General features: G+C 45.9%; 1 protein-coding gene across 6 annotated transcripts; it reads right to left on the bottom strand.

Annotated features, from left to right (window-relative positions):
- Positions 1 to 904: 904 nt before the first annotated feature.
- dikar (CECR2 histone acetyl-lysine reader dikar) lies at positions 905 to 17,880 on the bottom strand. 6 transcript variants are annotated; one of them, XM_017155086.3, is made up of 10 exons: positions 17,732 to 17,880; positions 16,608 to 16,738; positions 15,987 to 16,075; positions 15,236 to 15,924; positions 14,934 to 15,143; positions 12,948 to 14,213; positions 11,458 to 12,030; positions 11,278 to 11,402; positions 6,989 to 11,212; positions 905 to 6,407 (listed from the first exon to the last, which is right to left on the bottom strand). In XM_017155086.3, the coding sequence occupies exons 2-10, from the start codon at positions 16,633 to 16,635 to the stop codon at positions 3,757 to 3,759; spliced, it is 9,855 nt and encodes a 3,284-aa protein (XP_017010575.2). In that variant the 5' UTR covers positions 16,636 to 16,738; positions 17,732 to 17,880; the 3' UTR covers positions 905 to 3,756. The 6 variants fall into 6 exon arrangements, 1 of the variants encoding a protein (XP_017010575.2); XR_011418791.1 differs by lacking the exons at positions 905 to 6,407; positions 6,989 to 11,212; positions 11,278 to 11,402; positions 11,458 to 12,030 and having other exon boundaries at positions 14,024 to 14,117; positions 14,188 to 14,213; positions 14,568 to 15,143; positions 17,732 to 17,879; XR_011418790.1 differs by lacking the exons at positions 905 to 6,407; positions 6,989 to 11,212; positions 11,278 to 11,402; positions 11,458 to 12,030 and having other exon boundaries at positions 14,075 to 14,213; positions 14,568 to 15,143; positions 17,732 to 17,879.
- Between the last annotated feature and the right edge of the window lie 245 nt (positions 17,881 to 18,125).

The raw sequence follows: 18,125 nt of genomic DNA, 5'->3' as shown, positions 1-18,125 counted from the left end.
CAATTTTCTTATTTATCCCATAATTAAAACTCAATTAGCTAATAAATTAAAGAAACTTCAGTTTGAATGTTCCCATATTATTTATAACTAGAATAATTTAAAAAGAAGAAAGGATAATCTTATGAATTTTAATCATATCAATTCCATCCTACTTTAATAAAGATACCTTTATATTATAGTCAACTTCTAAAATATTTACAAATTATAGCTTAATAAAATAAATATCTGCCAGGCTTGAATTAAATTCTAGACTATGAAATGCCTCAACCACCTTCGACCAGCTGATATACCCAATTAAACAGCACGTTCTGTTCAATCGCGAGAACTGAAAAAATATATACCTTGCCTATAGAATGGATTATAAAGCCTCCATAGCAACAATTACAGGTAAAACTGCATAAATTGAATGACCTTTTTGGTCACCAACGTAACGACGACGCACAATATTGTTTTAATTTTTTTTTTTTCAATTTTCCGACTCTTCCAACATGATTATTATGTAGTATTTGTTTAGTTCTAACTCCAGCGACGAGCTCGTAAATTATGCAGTACTGCAACACATAAATCTCGAGCCGGAGGCTATTTTAGAATGCCTCCGCTTGCCGGCAGGTGAAAATCGCAGCGTGACTAAACACAATGACGGACCATGTACGGTGGGCGGACTGCCACGCCTATTTTCGGGCCAATTAGAATACCTCGATATCTGAATATCTGAAATTCTCAGGTTAATCGACAAAGGCAAAGCCAAATGCTGCGCTTGCGTGTCAATAACATCGAAAGAATTTCGCGCACAAAATTATAACAATCGTTACGCAACTGCCGGCATTTAATTAACAAATTGCAATTTAAATATTCTCGAATTTATTATGCACACTTGCATTTCATTATAAAATTTTAAATGTTTGCTGCGCGCCGGTTTGACTTGTATTTTTTTGGTGCTGTGTGTTTGCTTTAATTTCCATACATTTTCAAAATCGTTTCGATCGCTGGTGAATAAACCAATTAACATGCACAATAATTGTTATAAATAAAAATCAAATCAACAGGTTCTAACCGGATGAAAATTTCGCTTACCACCGGCAAACAAAGTGGCTCAGTTCAGTTCAGCGATCATTAATCACAATAACTTGGTACAACTTATAAATAGAAGCATGACTCAAATATATAGATTACGAGGTATTAATGGGTGTTGAAAAGCAATGTAATGGGTCCGCTATCCGCTAATTGCCGGATAAACCCAGGCAAAGAAGAGGGCATTGGATCAGAACAGGGGCTACAGTTAGTCACGCACCGTGTTTTGGGTTAAGATTTTTTTGTATTTTGTATTATATTTAATTAGCGGCATGTTCGGGGTAATTGGGTGTTTTTCCTTAACCTGCTTTGCAACACGTCATCCGTCCGGAGTTTTGACCTCTCACCCCGGGGAATTTGCCCTCTCGAAAAGTCAAGATTCCTGGCACTCCACTCCACTCCGCTCTTCAAGAAAATGCTGTAATCGCATTGTCGATGATAATTAAATCTGATCAATTGCTTTCAGCGATTTGATTCGATCCGATGTGAAAGCCTTTGGTTCCAGAGGCCGGTAAATGGCACAGTGCATTAGCAACACGCTTCCCGACTTCGTGCCCCCCAGCCAGAAGACCTGCACAGATGATCGATGGCGCTGTAAGCCATATATAGAATATATAGTAATCAAGCACAGCTGTCTGCAATTGGCGTCTGGGAATTGGAAACTGGGAACACCGACCAGCTGGTGAAGGGCAGCAGTCGCGATCTCCGGACTGCAATTGTATGCAAATGAACGCGTGCCGTGTCGAGAGGCTCAAGCTCAAGCTCAAATTGCATAATAATTGTTGGGCGAAATTATCGCCTTGATTCGAAACATGGCTTCTTTGGACTTTTTTTCGTACAATATGCAATAGAATTCTTTATTGTAATTTACTCTTGTTGTTGTTGCTGCCGTGGCCTATACATACAGATTTATGTATAATGTGCTCTCGCTGCACTTACTGCATATAATATATATGTTTGTGTATATATATATATATATAATTTATGTATATATATTCATTATTAATATAATATTTAGCTTGTGGTTCTTTAAATATGTTTGTTGCTGCTCTTTTATGCTCTAGGTACCGTCTCTTCGCAATTTCGCAATCGCTCCTCTTCCATTTGTGTTTTTATCAACTATGTTATCGTAATGAAATTTAAAATTTACGTTTGCAAAACGAAAGCTTTAACAACTTAACTGAATACGGGTTCTCTTGTTTATTGTTTTCACTATATAATATATATATATATTTATTAATAATATTATGGGCGCTCGGTTAATGCGTTTCTTTCTCGTTTCATCTGCTCTGTTCGCTTTTTTATAGCGACTAAGACACTTTTTCATTAATATTTCATAATTTTCAATTGTTTTGCTTTTCGTCAAATCTATATCGATTTCTACATCGTTTAAAGCTACAATTTGAGATGTGTAAAAACGAGAAGTTTTTACTTCTTCTTTTATGTACAGCAAATGTTTTGTTTTCTTTTTAGGTTTTGGGAAATGGGAGGGGATGTGGGACTGAGGCGGAATGTTGCACATATGTGAGCTCTGTGGGTTTACATTGGTTTATTTTACTTGATGTGGGGAGGGGGGCTTAATGATTAAACCGTAATTTTTACTTAGCATATTTAACAAAAATTTATACATCTGCTTGGCGTTCTACAAACTAAAAGTATTTCCCTCGCTTAGATTTCGTTTTTAGCTTTAGTTGTGTTGCGAATCTCTTTGTTTAGTTGGATTAATAAATATTTCAACAAATCGCCCGCATCACGAATCGATAATAGTTTATAATAGTCATAGTACATAATCAATAGTAATAAAATTAATAATCGTAGTTAATTTACACGAGTTCTATAGTTACGAGTTAAATTCTGGATAAAAACTAAAAGCTAATTATAGTCAGGGGGAGCTTTAGAGTAATTCTTTGAATTTTTGCATTATTTCTCTTTCGCTTTTCTGCTTAGTTTCTTTTGTTAAGCATTTAAAACAAATTAAGTTCAATTAAATTAGATTAGAGGCCTAATTAGCTACACCGATTAAAATTAATTGTCATTAACAAAAGGCTTAGAACCTAAAGACTACTAAAAGATCGTAAAACTAAAGACCAACAAACTTGCTATTTAGGCGTGGCCAAAGTCCAGGGCGCAACTGCAGTCAAAGGAAACATTGCACAAAATGAAATTGGTCATAGAATACAACAAATGAAAATCGCGGGAGGTTTTCGGGGCAGTGGAATTCGAGTCTCGCAAATGAATATCAAATATCAGTACAAAACAATCACGCCTTCAGAAGATTACTTTACTTGTTCACACAATTTAGCTTCTTTAGGAAAATATATGCACCACATCTTTGTTTCTCTAAACTAAAAAGGTGTCAAATTGAATAATTTGCAACTTCGAATTAGTTAAAGCAAGAAAATAGATCCACCTTCTAGCATAAAAAAACAAAGGTGAGTGTAAAAAGCGAGTTTTAAAAAATAAAATATGTTCTAAAATGGAAACGAAAACGCTGGTGTTTGTTAACCTCTTTGGAACCAATTTGTGTGTGGATCTGAAACCTTTCTAAGCCTGTAGACTCCTTCGATCTCATCGCTGTGTGGCTGCTGTCGTCGCCGAGGCTGCCGCTAATCCCGATGCTGTTCCAGTTGCCGCCCCCGTCAGGTCGTCTCCTTGGAGATCCACGTTGGCGGCACTGGCGTACTGCTAAAACCATGACTGCCGGTTGATGTCGTACGGCTTCGGCATCCCCAAAGCGGCTCGTTGATAGGCGGACGGCGGCGGTGGCGGTTGTCCATATCCCGCAGCTGCCGCCGCCGCTGCTGGCCCACCGAGCAGACTTTGGTTGAAGATCATTCGCGTGTGGAAGTCATCGCGTCGTAGATACTGCTGATACAGCTGCGAATTGGGATCCGCAAACGGATAGGCAGCTGCCGCCGCGGCTGCCCGCGATGAAGGATGCGCCGCCGCCAAAAAGGGATACGATCCGGCTGCCGAGTTCAGCGGATTCTGACTCTTGTCCGCTGCATTCGCACTTGGATTCGCCGACGCTCCACTGTGTGCCGGCGCCGGTGGCATATAGTACGGATTGGGCGCGTCCCGAAATTGATCCAAATAACTGCTGGCGGCTGCTGCTTGATCCCCGTACAAGCCCAGAGCTCCTGGAGTGGGTGCGAAATTGAAGGCACTCCCCGGCACTCCCATGCCACCCGTAGATGTTTTCAACGAAATGGCTGCCGCATCGGCGGCCGTCTGATTGCTGGTCGTTCCACTACTTGGCGGCGTTGCTGCTGCTGCTGCGCTGCCCACTGGCGAGGATACTCCGCCGGACTTGAGACCCGCATACAATTGAAAGCCTTGGTGCAGCGCCTGCGCATGCGCCTGCAGCTGATTATTGGTGGCAGCGGCCGCAGATTGTAGTGTATTGTATTGCGGCATCGACTGGTGTTGCTGCTGCTGTTGAGCGGCCACCTGTTGTTGTTGCTGCTGCTGGACTGCTACTTGTTGCTGCTGATGCTGCTGCTGTTGGGCGGCGACTTGTTGCTGCTGTTGCGCCTGCTGCTGCTGCTGTTGTTGCTGCTGCTGCTGCTGCTTGGCCGCTGCAGCCGCTGCTTCTGCCGCAATTGTGGCTGCCTTCTTTTTTCTGCCCCTTTTCGCTGGAGCCTTGACTTCTGCAGGGGCAACTGGAGCTGCCTGTTGCTGCTGTTGTGGCTGTTGTGCCTGCTGGTGAGCGGGATTGTTGTTGCCGGGAACATAATTACCCGGCAGCTGCTGGGCAGGATTCCCATATGCCGAAGCTGCTGAGCTGGAGGCACTGTACATGTGAGCTGCCGGCGGCATGGTCTTGTCGAAATAGTTTCCAGCATAACCCAACATCGATTGCATCAGGGGATTACTGTAGGTTTGCGGAGGAGGCGGCGTTGGTTTGTTGTAGGCGGCCAGGTGATGCGTTTGGCTGAGATGATGCTGGTGGGCGGTTGAGGGCAGGTTCATCATGTTGCTACTTGCATCGCCACCTACAGCAGAAGAAGCCACTGCCGCTTGTGTTGCTGGCGGTTTTTCCGGCACTGCAGATTGCTGTGCGCTATAATTGTGGTTAATCTGTGTCTGCTGTTGCTGATAGTTAAGTTGTTGCTGCGACTGTTGCTGCTGCTGCTGCTGCGACAACTTTTGAGACTGCGTTTGCTGCTGCTGCTGCTGGTAGTTTTGACTTAGCGCCGCCTGAAGCTGCGTGAGATGTGGCTGCGTTTGCTGCGCTTGCTGCTGAGGTTGCTGCTGCGTTTGCTGGCTTGCCTGCTGCTTGTTGGTGGCCACTTGTGGCGACTGCTGTTGCTGTTGCTGCTGCTGCTGCAGCTGACAGCTGTTGTCCTTGGCAAAATCCTTGGGGAAACCCATGGCCGCCGCTCGGTTATACATCTCAAATGCCTTGTCCGGTGCAATGTTTCCAATCGGCTTGCCAAAAGCCATGGAACCCAGGAAACTATTAAACATTTGCTGTTGCTTGTTGAGCAGGGATTGAGTTTGGTTCTGGTTTTGTTGCTGCTGTTGCTGCTGCTGTTGTTGCTGCTGTAATTGCGGCTGCTGTGCCGGAGTTTCGTCTATTTTTGGCATTTTATTGGCCGCATTTCCACTGTAATCCATGCCAATTTCCTCGCCCGGTCGTTTTAGTGGATTTATCAGAGTATCCGTTTTGGGAGGCTGTTGCATTTGATGCTGCATAAATGTGGCCATATCGCTGCCGTAAGTTGGTGGCACAATCTTTTGCTGCTGCTGCTGTTGTTGTTGTTGTTGCAGAGTATCCACTGCATCTGCTGCAGCTGCCGCATTAGCAGCGGCATTAGTCGACTGATATTGCGCATAGGTTGGATATTTCGGTTTATGTTGCTGCTGATGGCCCAGCACCTGTGGTTGTTGCTGTTGCTGTTGAAGTTGCTGCTGCTGAGGTGTCTGCAACTGTTGCTGCTGCTGTTGTTGTGGTGCCTGCTGTTGCTGCGGTGTTTGCAACTGCTGCTGCTGCTGTTGAGGTGTTGCCTGTAATTGCTGCTGCTGTTGGGCGGTTGCTTGTAATTGCTGCTGCTGCGTCGCCTGCATTTGTGGCTGCTGTTGCAACTGCCCAGCTTGTTGCTGCTGCTGCTGCTGCTGCTGTGTTGCTTGATTTACAGTATTCGTAATACTCGGCGGCAAAAGGCTGCGATTCAGACTCCAGTCATTATTGGGCTTCGTTATGGAGGCAGTTGAAGATGCGGCTGTCGGCAGAGGATTAATCAAAGTGGCTGGATTGTACAGGGATCGCTGTTGCTGCTGAAGTTGCTGGTAGCTATCGTGAGGCGTGGGCGCATAACCATTGTTGCTCAGAGCTGAAATAAAGAGCGCATTTAGTAGAGGTTTGAATTGTTAAGGAGATGAAAACCTAATGTTATATTCTATATTAATTTTTCAAAAACCGCGAATTCTTTAGAACAAGAGAATATGGATCATGCATCTGGAATATTTGAAGACCACAAGAATTCGCATGGGCGGTAGAAGTTAAAACAATTGCTGATATATCGTATTCTTTAATTTTAAATATTATACACAAATAACCACCTTGACTTTAAGAATTCGCGACGGATCGGTGAGCTGTGAAAATTGTGATCATCGTCTTATTTCAAATCGTGTTTTTTAAAAATAGTTTTTTTTATAAAACTCATAATTATTAGCATGAGTTCTTTGGGTAACCTCAAACCCGAACTGATCTACTTGAAACCCATTTGGCTTGGGTCGTTTGAGTTTGGGTAAATGGGTAATATTTTACCCAGCCCAAACGACCTGAAAATTTTAAAAGAAAGCCTGTTTGGGTACCCAAATAACCCATTTTGAATACCCACCCATGCAGGGCTGGGTACCCAAATAACCCATTTTGAATACCCACCCATGCAGGGCTCTAATGAAAACTTACCCGTTGAGGCCACAGCTCCTGTTGCCGGTTGAACTGGCGGAACCACGGGCGGCTGCACCTGTTGCACCTGCGGCTGCTGATAGGGCGAGAGTACAGGCTGCTGATACGGCGAGTGCTGCTGCTCCGCCGGCGACTGAGCCAACGGCGTGGGCGGTTGGGTGGCTGCCGAGGATGCAGGCGATTCCACACTGTGCATCGGACTGAGGGCCTGCTGATGGGCCGCCGGACTGTGAGAGGGCTGCTGCGAGGATTGCTGCTGTTGCGGCTGCTTAGCGGCGGGCGGATGATATGGTGAGTGCTGCTGTTGGTGGTACGGCGACTGGCCATGATATGGCGACGGGTGCGTCGATTGCGATTGCTGCGGGGTGGTGTACGGAGAACTCTGGGGCTGTTGATAAGGCGAATGCGGGTTGGGGGTGCTGGGACTCATCGAGGAGTTGTAGTCCGATTCCTGGGAGCGCGGCTGCTTGTACTGGTCGTAAATGGGAAGCGGAGATGTGGAAGAATAGGCCGGAGTCTTGGAGGCCTCAGAGCCCGAGGGATTGTAGCTGTTTCCACCGCCATACGGCGATGTGCCACTCATATCCGGCGTGGAGACATTGGGCGACGAGGCGGAGGAGTAGATATGCTGGGAGTATTGGGGATACGGAGAGTTCATCTCCCGGGGACTGCAGCTCTTGTCGGGACTGCTTTTGGTCGTGGTGTCCTGGTAGAAGCCCACCTTGATAGCTCCATTTAGAGGGTAAGGAGAGGCTGGTTTACCCATATCATCGTTGGGCTTGGGCGAAACCATAATGGGCGAGGCTCCAATGGGTGAGGCACCAATTGGCGAGGTGTAAGAACCAGCTGCATACGATCCATACCGCTCATCGATGGCTATTCTCGGGGAATCAGGGTCCTGGCTAAAGGAACTTCTCTCGGAATTCGTGCTGCCCGTGCTCGGTTTCCTTTGCCGCATCACCGTTGGCAGTGAGAAGTTGTTATCCCCGGCAGGTGAATGAGCTGGCGGAGCCACCTTTGCATCCCCTTGGAGATCTGGGACTTGGTTCGCTTGCTTCTCCTCCTCCTCGGACTTCTTGCTAACCTTTGGACCACCGAACGCCTTTAGCCAGGCGCTCAAATTGGGCTTCTCCTTCTGACTTGCTTCGCTTTTTGCTGATTCCGAGGATTTGCCAATTTTGCTGAGCTCAAGCAGAGCTTCAAATGGTTTTGGTGCCTCTTTGTTCGGTGTTGTGGGTGTCGATGGATTCTCTGACTTGGCTTCCTCATTTGCAACATCATCTTCATCCGTTGGTTTGTTTCCGGACATTTCCTCAAGGCTTTTGCCCAGCGAAAAGTCCTGTGTCTTAAGAACCGTACCCAAACTTAATTTTGGAGCTCCCTCGCAAGTTTCCGTGATGAGAGCATTCTTCAGCTCCTTGACCTTGGTGGCCACTGGATTAACTGCATGAGAGTCGCCACCCTCCTCCGTTGATTTCCCGGCTGCCACGTTCTGCAAAAGATTTCCCTTTGCCTTGCCCGGTTGGAGCCGTTCGATCGTCCTCATCACATTCGTCTTGGCCTTCACTTGCTGCGCTTGGGCTGCCTGGGCCGCCTGCTTTTCCTTAAGCGACTTCCTCTTGGCCTCCTTGGCCAGCTGCTGCTTGATGTGCGGCGGCGGCGGTGGATTGAGGATGAGCTGCGTGGTACTTGGCTCCTTGGGTTTGGGAATCGGAAGAAGTGATGGCGGAGGAGCTGCAGGTGTTGGCGTCGCAGGTGCAGTTGCAGTTGCCACGGGCAAAGGAGTGGGCATCGAATTATTAGAGCAATTCGAACTGGAGGCCGCAGTGGCGGATGTGCTGCCAATGGAGTTGCCCGAGTGCATCGAATGCGGCGGCGTTCCGCAGCTGCTGCTCACACTGCTCGGCGTTGGGGCCACGGATTCGGATTCCGACTTGCTAGCCGTCGCCTCTTTTGGCTCGCTCACCAGTTCATTGAGTGCCTCGGCCAGCTTAGTTGGTACCAACTCAACTTTTGGAGCAGCCAATGCCACGGGTCGTCGAAAATCAGCCGCATCCAGTTTGCTACCGATTCCAGAATCAAAATCATCCAATAGATTATTGTAGCGCGATGGCGAATTGCTGGCCGAACTGAATTCGGTGAAACGGGGCGTGTGCTCCAGCCAGCGATTTATGTCCTTGAGCGTCTGTTCCGTTTCCACATCCAAAGCCTCGAGATTTGTATTGTTGTTGGTCTGCGGCGTTTGGCCGCCGGCCGCCTTTTGAGCTGCCTTCTTGCCGGCGGTCTTCTTGCCGGAGGAACCCTTTTCACTTGGTTTGTCGGCAGGCTTTGGAGGCGGCGGCATTTGTTTGTCGGGTTTTCTCTTAGCTGCTGTTTTGCCTGGGACTTCTTTTGCCTTACTGACTGCTGGTGTGACTGCGGTAGTTGCAGGAGCAGGAGGTTCTTTTATTGCTTCCAAAGGAGCCACCGGTGCAGGTGATTTTTCTCTGGGAGCTTTCTCCACTACTTTGGGTTGCTCCTCCTTTTTCTTTGATTTTTCTGCCTGCTTTTCGGTATCGACTTTTGAAGCCTTTTCAGTTTTCTCCGATTTATCCGACTCTTTAGAACGCTTTTGGTCTTTGCTCTTCCGCCCGCGCTTGTGCTCCACAGGATCGGGCGACTTTTCGCGCTTCGCCGAGGCCTTTTTGCTCTCCCTGCTGCTTTTGGTGCTCGCTGGCTTGGAGTCCTCGGAGGGGGCAATGGAATTGGAGGCACTGGAACCACTCAGGGCAGCACGACTTCGTCGGTACTTGATCACATCGTACTTGTCCATGAAGGGCAGCAGCATCTCCAGTTCAGCCTGCTCGGCGGCGGCTGCAGCGGCGGCTGCCGAGAGGGGGGAATCCTCCTTGCCCTTCTTGTGCTTGGCGCTGCGGGATTTATCCTTGTCCTTCTCTTTCTCCTTGCTCTTCTTTTCCTTCTCCTTTTTCGAGCTCTCCCCCTTTTTCCCCTTCTTGGCCACCGGCGGACGCTCCGCGGAGCTAGCGCGACTGCTGCTCAGGGATCTAAAGTCCTCGTCAGACTCTCGGCAGGATCTCTCCTCATCCTCATCCGCTTCATCCTGATGGCGGGCACTTAGCTTAGTGGTTTCCGCGGTGGGAACCTTTTTCACGGTGGTCAGCAGCTCGGAGAGATCATCGTTAAGGGCACTTTTTGAGTATTTCTTGTGGAGATCAACCTTAAAGGGTGACATGCTGCGCGAGCGTGAGCTATCGCCATCTTCCTCGTCTTCCTCGGCAGGCTGATCATCGGCATCTTCCTCGAGGTCAGCGGCGGATTCGGCTAAGGCGGCCGCCGCCGTTGGTGGCAGCAGCTGCTTCTTGACATCCACCTCCGACTGATCGCTGTCCAGTGAGTCGTCTGCCTTCCCCTTGCGTCCACCTTTGCCCTTGCCCTTTACTTGCCGCTTGACTGGCGTGGGCATCTTTACTTTGGATTCAGCGGGCACCGATTTCTTCTTTTGCGCCGCTATCGTTCGAGCCGTGGGCTTGATCAGGGATTTGGTTTTGGCCAACGATATGTGGTCATCATCGCTGTAGTCCTCGCTCTCGCGACTGTCGCTGGGATCTGATTCCAGGTCGGATTCGGGTGCCAACTTCTTGGCCCCCTTTTTGGTCTTTTGCTGCTGTTTGCTGGGTTTCGAGTTGGACTTTTCGCTCTTAGCTTTGCGTCCCCGCTTGGATGAAGGTGCCTCCTTATCTTTTTCCTTATCTTTTTCTTTATCCTTCTCCTTATCTTTCTCCTTTTCCTTGGCCACCTTGCCCGCTTTGCTTTTCTTGCTGGCTGGCGGCGGAGGTGGAGCTGGTGGCGGCGTTGCTTCCCGCTCGTTCTCCAAATCCTCATCATCCGTTTCCACATCCGCCTTGCTCTTGGTCTTCTTTTTGCGTCTTTTGTCTTTTTCCTTACGCTTGCGTTTTAGGGCTTTCTGCGGGGCCTCCGCTTCGATTTCGCTGAGATCCTCCTCGCCGGTGCTTTCTGCACGTGTACCTGCTGGCGCTCCATCCTTCTCCGTCTCCTCCTTGGCCTTCTTGCTGAAGAACTTCTCGCGAAAGACGTTCATTTTGGAGTCGGCGGCGGGATAGCTGAGATTGGGATCATCGTCCTCGTCGTCGGAGAGATTATCAAAGTACTTTTTGGTGGCCTTCTCGAAAGCATCCTGCAGATTGTTAACCATCTCCGTGTATTCTGTAAAGGGAAATGGGAGTATTTAAATTTTAAAATTAAATTTTAGTTTTAAAAGTGATCTATACCATTGTTGTGCCCATTGTACAATCTGCAGTTGTTGACAATCAAGCGAAAGTCGTTGCGGAATTCACTGAATTTGTGATATTCACCACTGTCCAGCTTGTCCTCCATCTTCAAAAGATCCATGGGTCTGCAAAGGGCATTTTTAATAAGTTTTAAGTTAGGTAGTATTTTTTATTATTTACCTTCTGATGATCGAGTAATATCGTGGTGCTATATCCTCTTCCACGGGATCCACAAATGGCCAGGCATCGCGATGATTCTTCACGTAGACGAGCACCTTGTGCATCCCAATTTGCAGGACTTCCTCCGTTTCGGTGAAGCTAAGAATATTCGCATGATTGGAGGAGTTGTACGTTGAATTGTTGTTGTTTGTGGTTGTGTTTGTGGTTACTGGGTGGTGTGCTTGTTGTTGTGATGTGCTTGTTGCATTTGTTGTGTGATTATTATTATTGTTGTTGTTGTGGGTTAGGGAGTGGTGCGATTTATATTTATGTTTGTTACTGTACTGATAATGGTGGGTGTGATGTGAGTGGGTGGTTTGGTGGCTGTGATTATTCTGATTGTGATTATAATTCGAATTGTTATGATATCCCTGCGACGTTGTCGTTGTTGCTGTTGTTGTTGCCGATGCCGTCATTGAGTGGCTGTTGTTGTTGTTGTTGTGACTGTGGTGCGACGCGTGCTTATGGTTGTTGTTGTTGTTGTTAAGGCTGCTGTTGTTGTTGGTGGTGCTACGGTTGCTACTATTTACATGGCTACATTTTATCGGGTGGTTTTATTTTTTTGGGTTTTGATGAACAACAGTCGCAATGTTTTTTTTCGTTTGTTTTTTTTTGCGGGTGGGTACAAAAGTTTACAATAACAATGATAAAAATGTTAATCAATTGATCATTTTATATACAATTTGATGGGTGAGTGGATAACAACATGCAATAGGTTATAGATAAAACGGATTGCAAGAAATGGAAATAAATTTGGAACTTAGGGAATGAAAATGTAATGGAAAAGAAACCAAAACCACAGCAAAGGGCCCAAACTCAATAATCAAAATCAACAACAATACAGAGTTGAGCATCATGAATACTTTTATGCATGAAATATACAATTATACCTTGATTAAGTATTATCCAAATGGTGTTTAATGTCTTTCAAATGTTTTATTTTCAAAATAAATACTTTTAAGTTCTTTATAAAGGTGGTTTTGTTTTTTAAAATAATAATTTTCAGTTCATTATAAAGTTGGTGGTAATTTATCAAAAATTTGAATTGTTAGTATTTATTTTCTGGAAAATTTTGTTTTCAGTTCTTTGTTGCATTTTATGAGATTTGAAAGCCCTATCCTAAATTGATAGTATTTATTTGCGGGAGAATTTTGTTTTATTTTCAGCTCTTTATAAAGGTGGTTGTAAAGTATCAGATTTGATTTGTTTGTTTGGAAAATTTTGTACTTAAATAGGAAAATGATTTGTGGAGCATATTGTGATTTGGGATTCGTTTTGTTAATAAGTTTGTGCTTAATCAAGATGTACGTATATCTATGACATGATGCCCACACCTCCAACAGCAAGCAGAAGCATAAGGAATAATGGTAATCGCAAAAAAATATGCCGAGAGTAAATGGATAGTACGATTGTGTTGTGTCTGGGTATCGAAACTCTCCACCCGCACTTACTCATCGCCACTCTTGTCCGAGTAGGCACCGCTGTTTCGCTCCGCCTTGCTGGACGATGAGGACGCCGATGAACCCGCCGCCGCCGTCGACTTCTTGGACTTGCCGGCCGCCGCCGCCGCTTCCGCCTTGCTCAAGTTCCGATCCGCCTTATCCGCCACTTTGCTGGCGCTGCTGCTCCCGCTGCTGTTAAGCACCGCCTTCTGTTTCTTGGAGCGCACTGTGCTGGCGGTGGTGGTGGTGCCACTGTGACTGCTGCTGCTGCTGCTGCTCTGTGGCTCCTGCGATGGTTGCTGCTGCTGCTGTTGTTGCTGGGCGCTTCCTCCCGGTATGAATATGTTTCCAGTCAGCGAACTCAGTGAATTGTTTGTCTGCCTGCCGGGCAGCTTGACATTTGCCGCTGGCGCCATTGGAGAAGCTACTGCTGCTGGTGGCTCTGGCTCTGTCTCTGTTTCCACTGCTGCTGCCGGCTGCTCCTGCTCCGATTCGCTGTCATGTGCCACCGACGGCGAAGGCGAAGGCAGACTGAGATCGGCAATGCTGGTGGCCACCGCAATGGCCGCCGAGTTGGTGTCCAAAAGCTGCAGCTGCCTGCAAAAGTTCTCCTTGTCCTCGGGACTTAGAGAAGAAGTAGTGGTGGGCTGGCTGGCACTTTCTGGCTGCTGCTGCTGGCCACTTCGTCGTCGCTTTGGCTGCTGGTGCTGCTGGGCACTATTGTTGCTGCTGGTGCTATTGGTGTTGCTGTTGCTATTGCTGTTGCTGTTGTGGTGATTATTGTTGTCGTCCTCGCCTTCGTCTGCCTCTGAAGCATGCTTGTGTCGCCGCCGATGATGGTGATGATGCTCGCGATCCCGCTCACGATCTCTATCTCGATGGTGTCGCTTCTTCTGCTTCTTGCCCGACTTTTTCTTTTTGTGGTGATGGTGATGATGATGATGGTGGTGGTGACTGCTCTTGCTCTTCAATTCCGCCGGCGTTTGCGAATTCGGCGCTTCTGGAGAGCGAAAATCGTCGCCAGTTGCTGAGACAGCTAATAATTCCTCCGATTCCTGCCGCTGCTCCGCCTCCTCCTCTGGCTGCTGCTGCTGCTCCTCTTCTTGATGCTGCTCCGCGTCGAGGGCCTCGTCGTCGTCTTCCTCTTCGTCGTTTTCTGGCGAGAGGCAGAAGGTTTCCCTGTGGCACAGAAATTCGCTCGAATTAGTTGTGGTTGTTCGTCTGAGTGAGCTTGCGTAGGTTGAAATACCACTAGCCGTCGAAGTTGATTGGGATCTATAAGATAATGGATAAAAGAGAAAAACAATATTAATTATTATTATTAATAAGCTAACGATTTGTATCAACTAAATTTTGCGTGAATATCTGAAGATATGACAATAATATTCTGAAATTGTTTATGACATGCAATTTAATATTCATTTTAATTTGTTTAAGCTAATAAGAAGGCAATATGAGATTCAAAAAAAAAAAGAATAATCTTTTTTTTAAACATTTTTTAAATTATTTTTTTTTTAATATATTATTAACTGATAATAGAGCGATATTCGTGTGGCTTGTGAATGGGATGAAACTTAGAACTTGACTTTAAATCAACTTAAATAGAAATATATTAGAAAGCATGCTTACAGAGTTTTTTTGAAAACGAAATCCAACCAATTCTCCCATATACAAAATTAAATGATGGGCAAAACTCAAATTAAGTGCTGATCCTCGTTCCGTTTATCCTGGTCCCGGGTTTATCGTAGATGTTGTTTTGGTTTCTCTTTACTGCAGCAACACAAATTGTAAGCGAATAGTGTGTTGTTGGCTCAAGAAATCAAATAAAATGATGGCAACTCAAAAGATCAATTGAAAACATAAATCAAAGATGCTTTTGGTATGCAAATGTGTGCTGTTGGATGTATCTGTTTCGGTTTTGTTTCCTGTTTTTTGTGGGATGTGGGATGTGGCCGTCGCTTCCGCCAGCCTTCTTAGGAACATTGGCGTGCTAACCGTCTGCGTGTGCGCTGCAGGGATTGCTGCTGTTGTTGATGCTGTTGCTGTTGTTGTTGCTGTTGCTGTTGCTGCGGCGGTGCCAACCAGTGTGCGTTTTGCCGCTCCAGGCGCTGGCGCTCCTCCTCCTGCCGCTGGCGATCCTCCTCCTGACGCGCTTTCAACTCTGCGATGTTGCGAATGCGACTGGAGTTTCGCACTTGCAGAAGTCTGATATATAGATATATACAAAACCATTAGAAAATAGTATTGGTAAAGGAAATTTTATGCTAAACAACTTAAATTTTAACTATTTCACTCACTTTCTACGCCTCAAACGCTCACGCTCACGGAAAAGCTGCGGCAGCTTGGGCAGAAAGTTGTCATCGAGTATGTGGAAGAGTTCGCGCTCCTTGGCGTTCGTCGAGGTCTTAAACTTGGCGGCCAAATTCTGCCAGTCCTCCTCGGTGAAGCAGATGACCTGCCAGACTGTTTGGCCGTTGGTGTTGCCAATTCCCTTGCTGCCCGATGCTCCGCCAGTTGAGGCTCCGTCGCCTCCTGATCCCGAACTAGAACCTGCCGCTCCGCTGCCGCCGGTGGCCTTGTCCTCGCGATACAGCCGCGTGCCGTAAAAGTACCAATAGCCAGAGTTCTTGGCGTCGTAGCCCAGGGGCTCCACGCGCAGACTGTCCGCCTCTAGATTGCTGAGGATGACCTGCACATCGGCCGAGTCCAGGCGGAAGTGGCACAGATCGTGCAGGATGTGCAGGCGCTTGCGGACGGGCAGCGACTGGAAATCAATGTCCGTGTCGAAATGGTTCTCGGTCTGGTGCAGGCGACACTGTTGGCGCAGGAAGCGACGCAAGAACATCTGATAGTTGCTGTGTGTGATTTCCTTGGCTACCGACTGTAGCGCATCGCAGCCCTTGAGCAGGCGCACAATTAACTCGGGCACTAAGGCGACCTGATCCTCATCGCTGGTACCATCGGAGAGCAGCGCCGATTCGAGATCCTGTTGTTTGAATGGGTTTTATAAATAATACGGTAGTAAAGTTAATGCTGACCAACACTTACCTCGATGTCAATGTCGGGCAGATCAAAGGCGGAACTAAACAATGAACAGAAATGCGAAATACACGGTATCTCCCACCATGATTGAATGTCTGAAAAGAAGAAAATATTGTTTTATATTTTGTTGACTTATTAATTTTGCAGAATTTCTTTAACTTTTTTTATTAAAAATGTAAAATTTATAGAGGAGTTTGGTATTATTTATTTCTATTTACATTCATATTTTGTACAATTACTATTTATTTTAGAAATTAAAAGCAGAATTTATTATTCTATTTTTTAATACTATTTATTTATATTCATATTTTGTACGATAACTATTTATTTTTATAATTTAAGGCAGAATTTCTTTGGCTTTAAATAAAAAAAATCCTTTCAAGGTTAATTTAAAATGTAATTTTAAATAAGTACTTTAGGTCATTTTGATCTATTGATTTATCATTTTAATTTAAATATTAAAGATTTTAGGATATCTTTGAAAAATTCCTTTAAAAGTTTATCATGTTTAATTTAACGTAAAATTTAACGTAAGAAAATTTTTATCTATTTATTTATTAAAAAAATAAAATTGAATTATTTCTTTAGTATTACATAGTACCTATAATTTCCCCTTTTTAAACTCACCTAATAGACCAATAAAAGTAGAAACCATTTATGTATGCTTGCTTATTGGAAACGTTGCTCCTCTGCGGGATTTGAGATGTGACTAAAACAATTCCTGGGCCTCTTTGGTAGCTCTCTATGTGCAAGTCGGGCTGTGTATATAGTGGAATACATGTATGAATAATGGATGTTGTCAGGCGTTAACAAATTAGGCTCAAGTTACAAGACCGAAAGTCAAAAGGCGGCAAAAAGTGCGAGCGAAAAACGAAATGTGTGCAACATGTGTGTGCGTGTGAGTGTCGGGACATTTGGCGGCGATATATACACAAACATCTGGCTTTATCGCTTATCAAACATTGCGATGCACGCGAGGGGTTGGGCCGAGGGGCAGGGGGAGGGGGTCGGCCGAGTGGGTGGACGGTAGGTCAAAAGAAAGTACACGAGCACCCCTTTCGCGCGCTTATTTTCACGAAGAGAAAATCAAAACAGACAGCCGACAAACGGCCAAGGCGTGCGCCAGAGCGGGACGGCACTAGTGCGCCGAACCAATAGCCGAGCCGCTCACTTTTTCACGTTTGCCTGCCATCTCGCTCGCGCCTGCGGCCACTACTATTTTGACTACACTGCACTCGATTATTTTGCAATTATAATGTGCAATTTACACGGCTGGGCAGTTGGGTTTTTTTCTTTCTTTTGGCCACCGAAACGCACGCGATCTTAGGGTATAACATCTGGCATTTCGGCTAGGGAATTCGCGAATTATTGCGACCATTTAACTCCCAATTTTTGGGGCATGCGCGCGGCGGCTGACGACCGACGACGGCTTTTCTCCGCCTCTTGCTTTTTGCCTGCTGGCCAGTGTGTATTTATTTTTATTAATACACGTATATATATTTTTCAGTTACGTGCGAAAATGTCATTTAACTTTAGAGACGCCCATTTCCCAGCGTTTCTTCCTTTCTGTCTGCTTTCCCCCCGTCAATTTCTTTTTTCACACACACACGCACAGGCACGAAAGCGAAGGCACGCACACACTCACACGCCGAGGGGCTCCATCTGCCTTAAAATATTATTAATTACTTCACAACAACAGCGGAGAGCAGTAAACAAATCACTGCGGCTACTGGATTAAACACTCTGCTAACCCTTTTCGATCCCGTTGGTCTGGCTAGCTGCGCAGATACTTGCGAATCGCGTTTTTGCTCCTGGATAATCTTATTTTCCTCAGCGAGCGAGCAGCAAACGCGGTGAAGAGCTGTAAAATTTTCGATAAATCAGCGATGGGCTGGAATTCGTCAACACGCCAGGCATCGATAGTTCGCTGGCGATGGGCGGATGTGGTCTGAACGATAGTTTAATATGCTTGGTTTAAAAAAATATTATGGGAAATGAGCAGCACACTAATCAGAAAGTAATTAGAATAAATAAAAGGGGGATTCCCTAAACTGTTGAATTGCTGAATTGTTGAATTTTGGTCAGCTGTTAATCAGCTGTTCCATACAAAGCCAACTTTCAGAAATTTCAGCAATTCATCAGCCT

The sequence above is a fragment of the Drosophila takahashii genome, chromosome 3L (genome assembly GCF_030179915.1).
Source record: "Drosophila takahashii strain IR98-3 E-12201 chromosome 3L, DtakHiC1v2, whole genome shotgun sequence".
Lineage (NCBI taxonomy): Eukaryota > Metazoa > Arthropoda > Insecta > Diptera > Drosophilidae > Drosophila > Drosophila takahashii.
This window is presented reverse-complemented; position numbering and strand designations above follow the sequence as displayed.

Bases quoted from the DNA above. Each gene is read 5' to 3' on its own strand.
- dikar (XM_017155086.3), bottom strand. From the start codon at position 16,635: ATGGTTTCTACTTTTATTGGTCTATTAG. The intron at 15,144-15,235 runs GTGAGTGAAATA...TCTATATATCAG, and splicing joins GAGCGTTTGAGGCGTAGAAA to ACTTCTGCAAGTGCGAAACT. The intron at 11,403-11,457 runs GTAAATAATAAA...TGCCCTTTGCAG, and splicing joins TATTACTCGATCATCAGAAG to ACCCATGGATCTTTTGAAGA.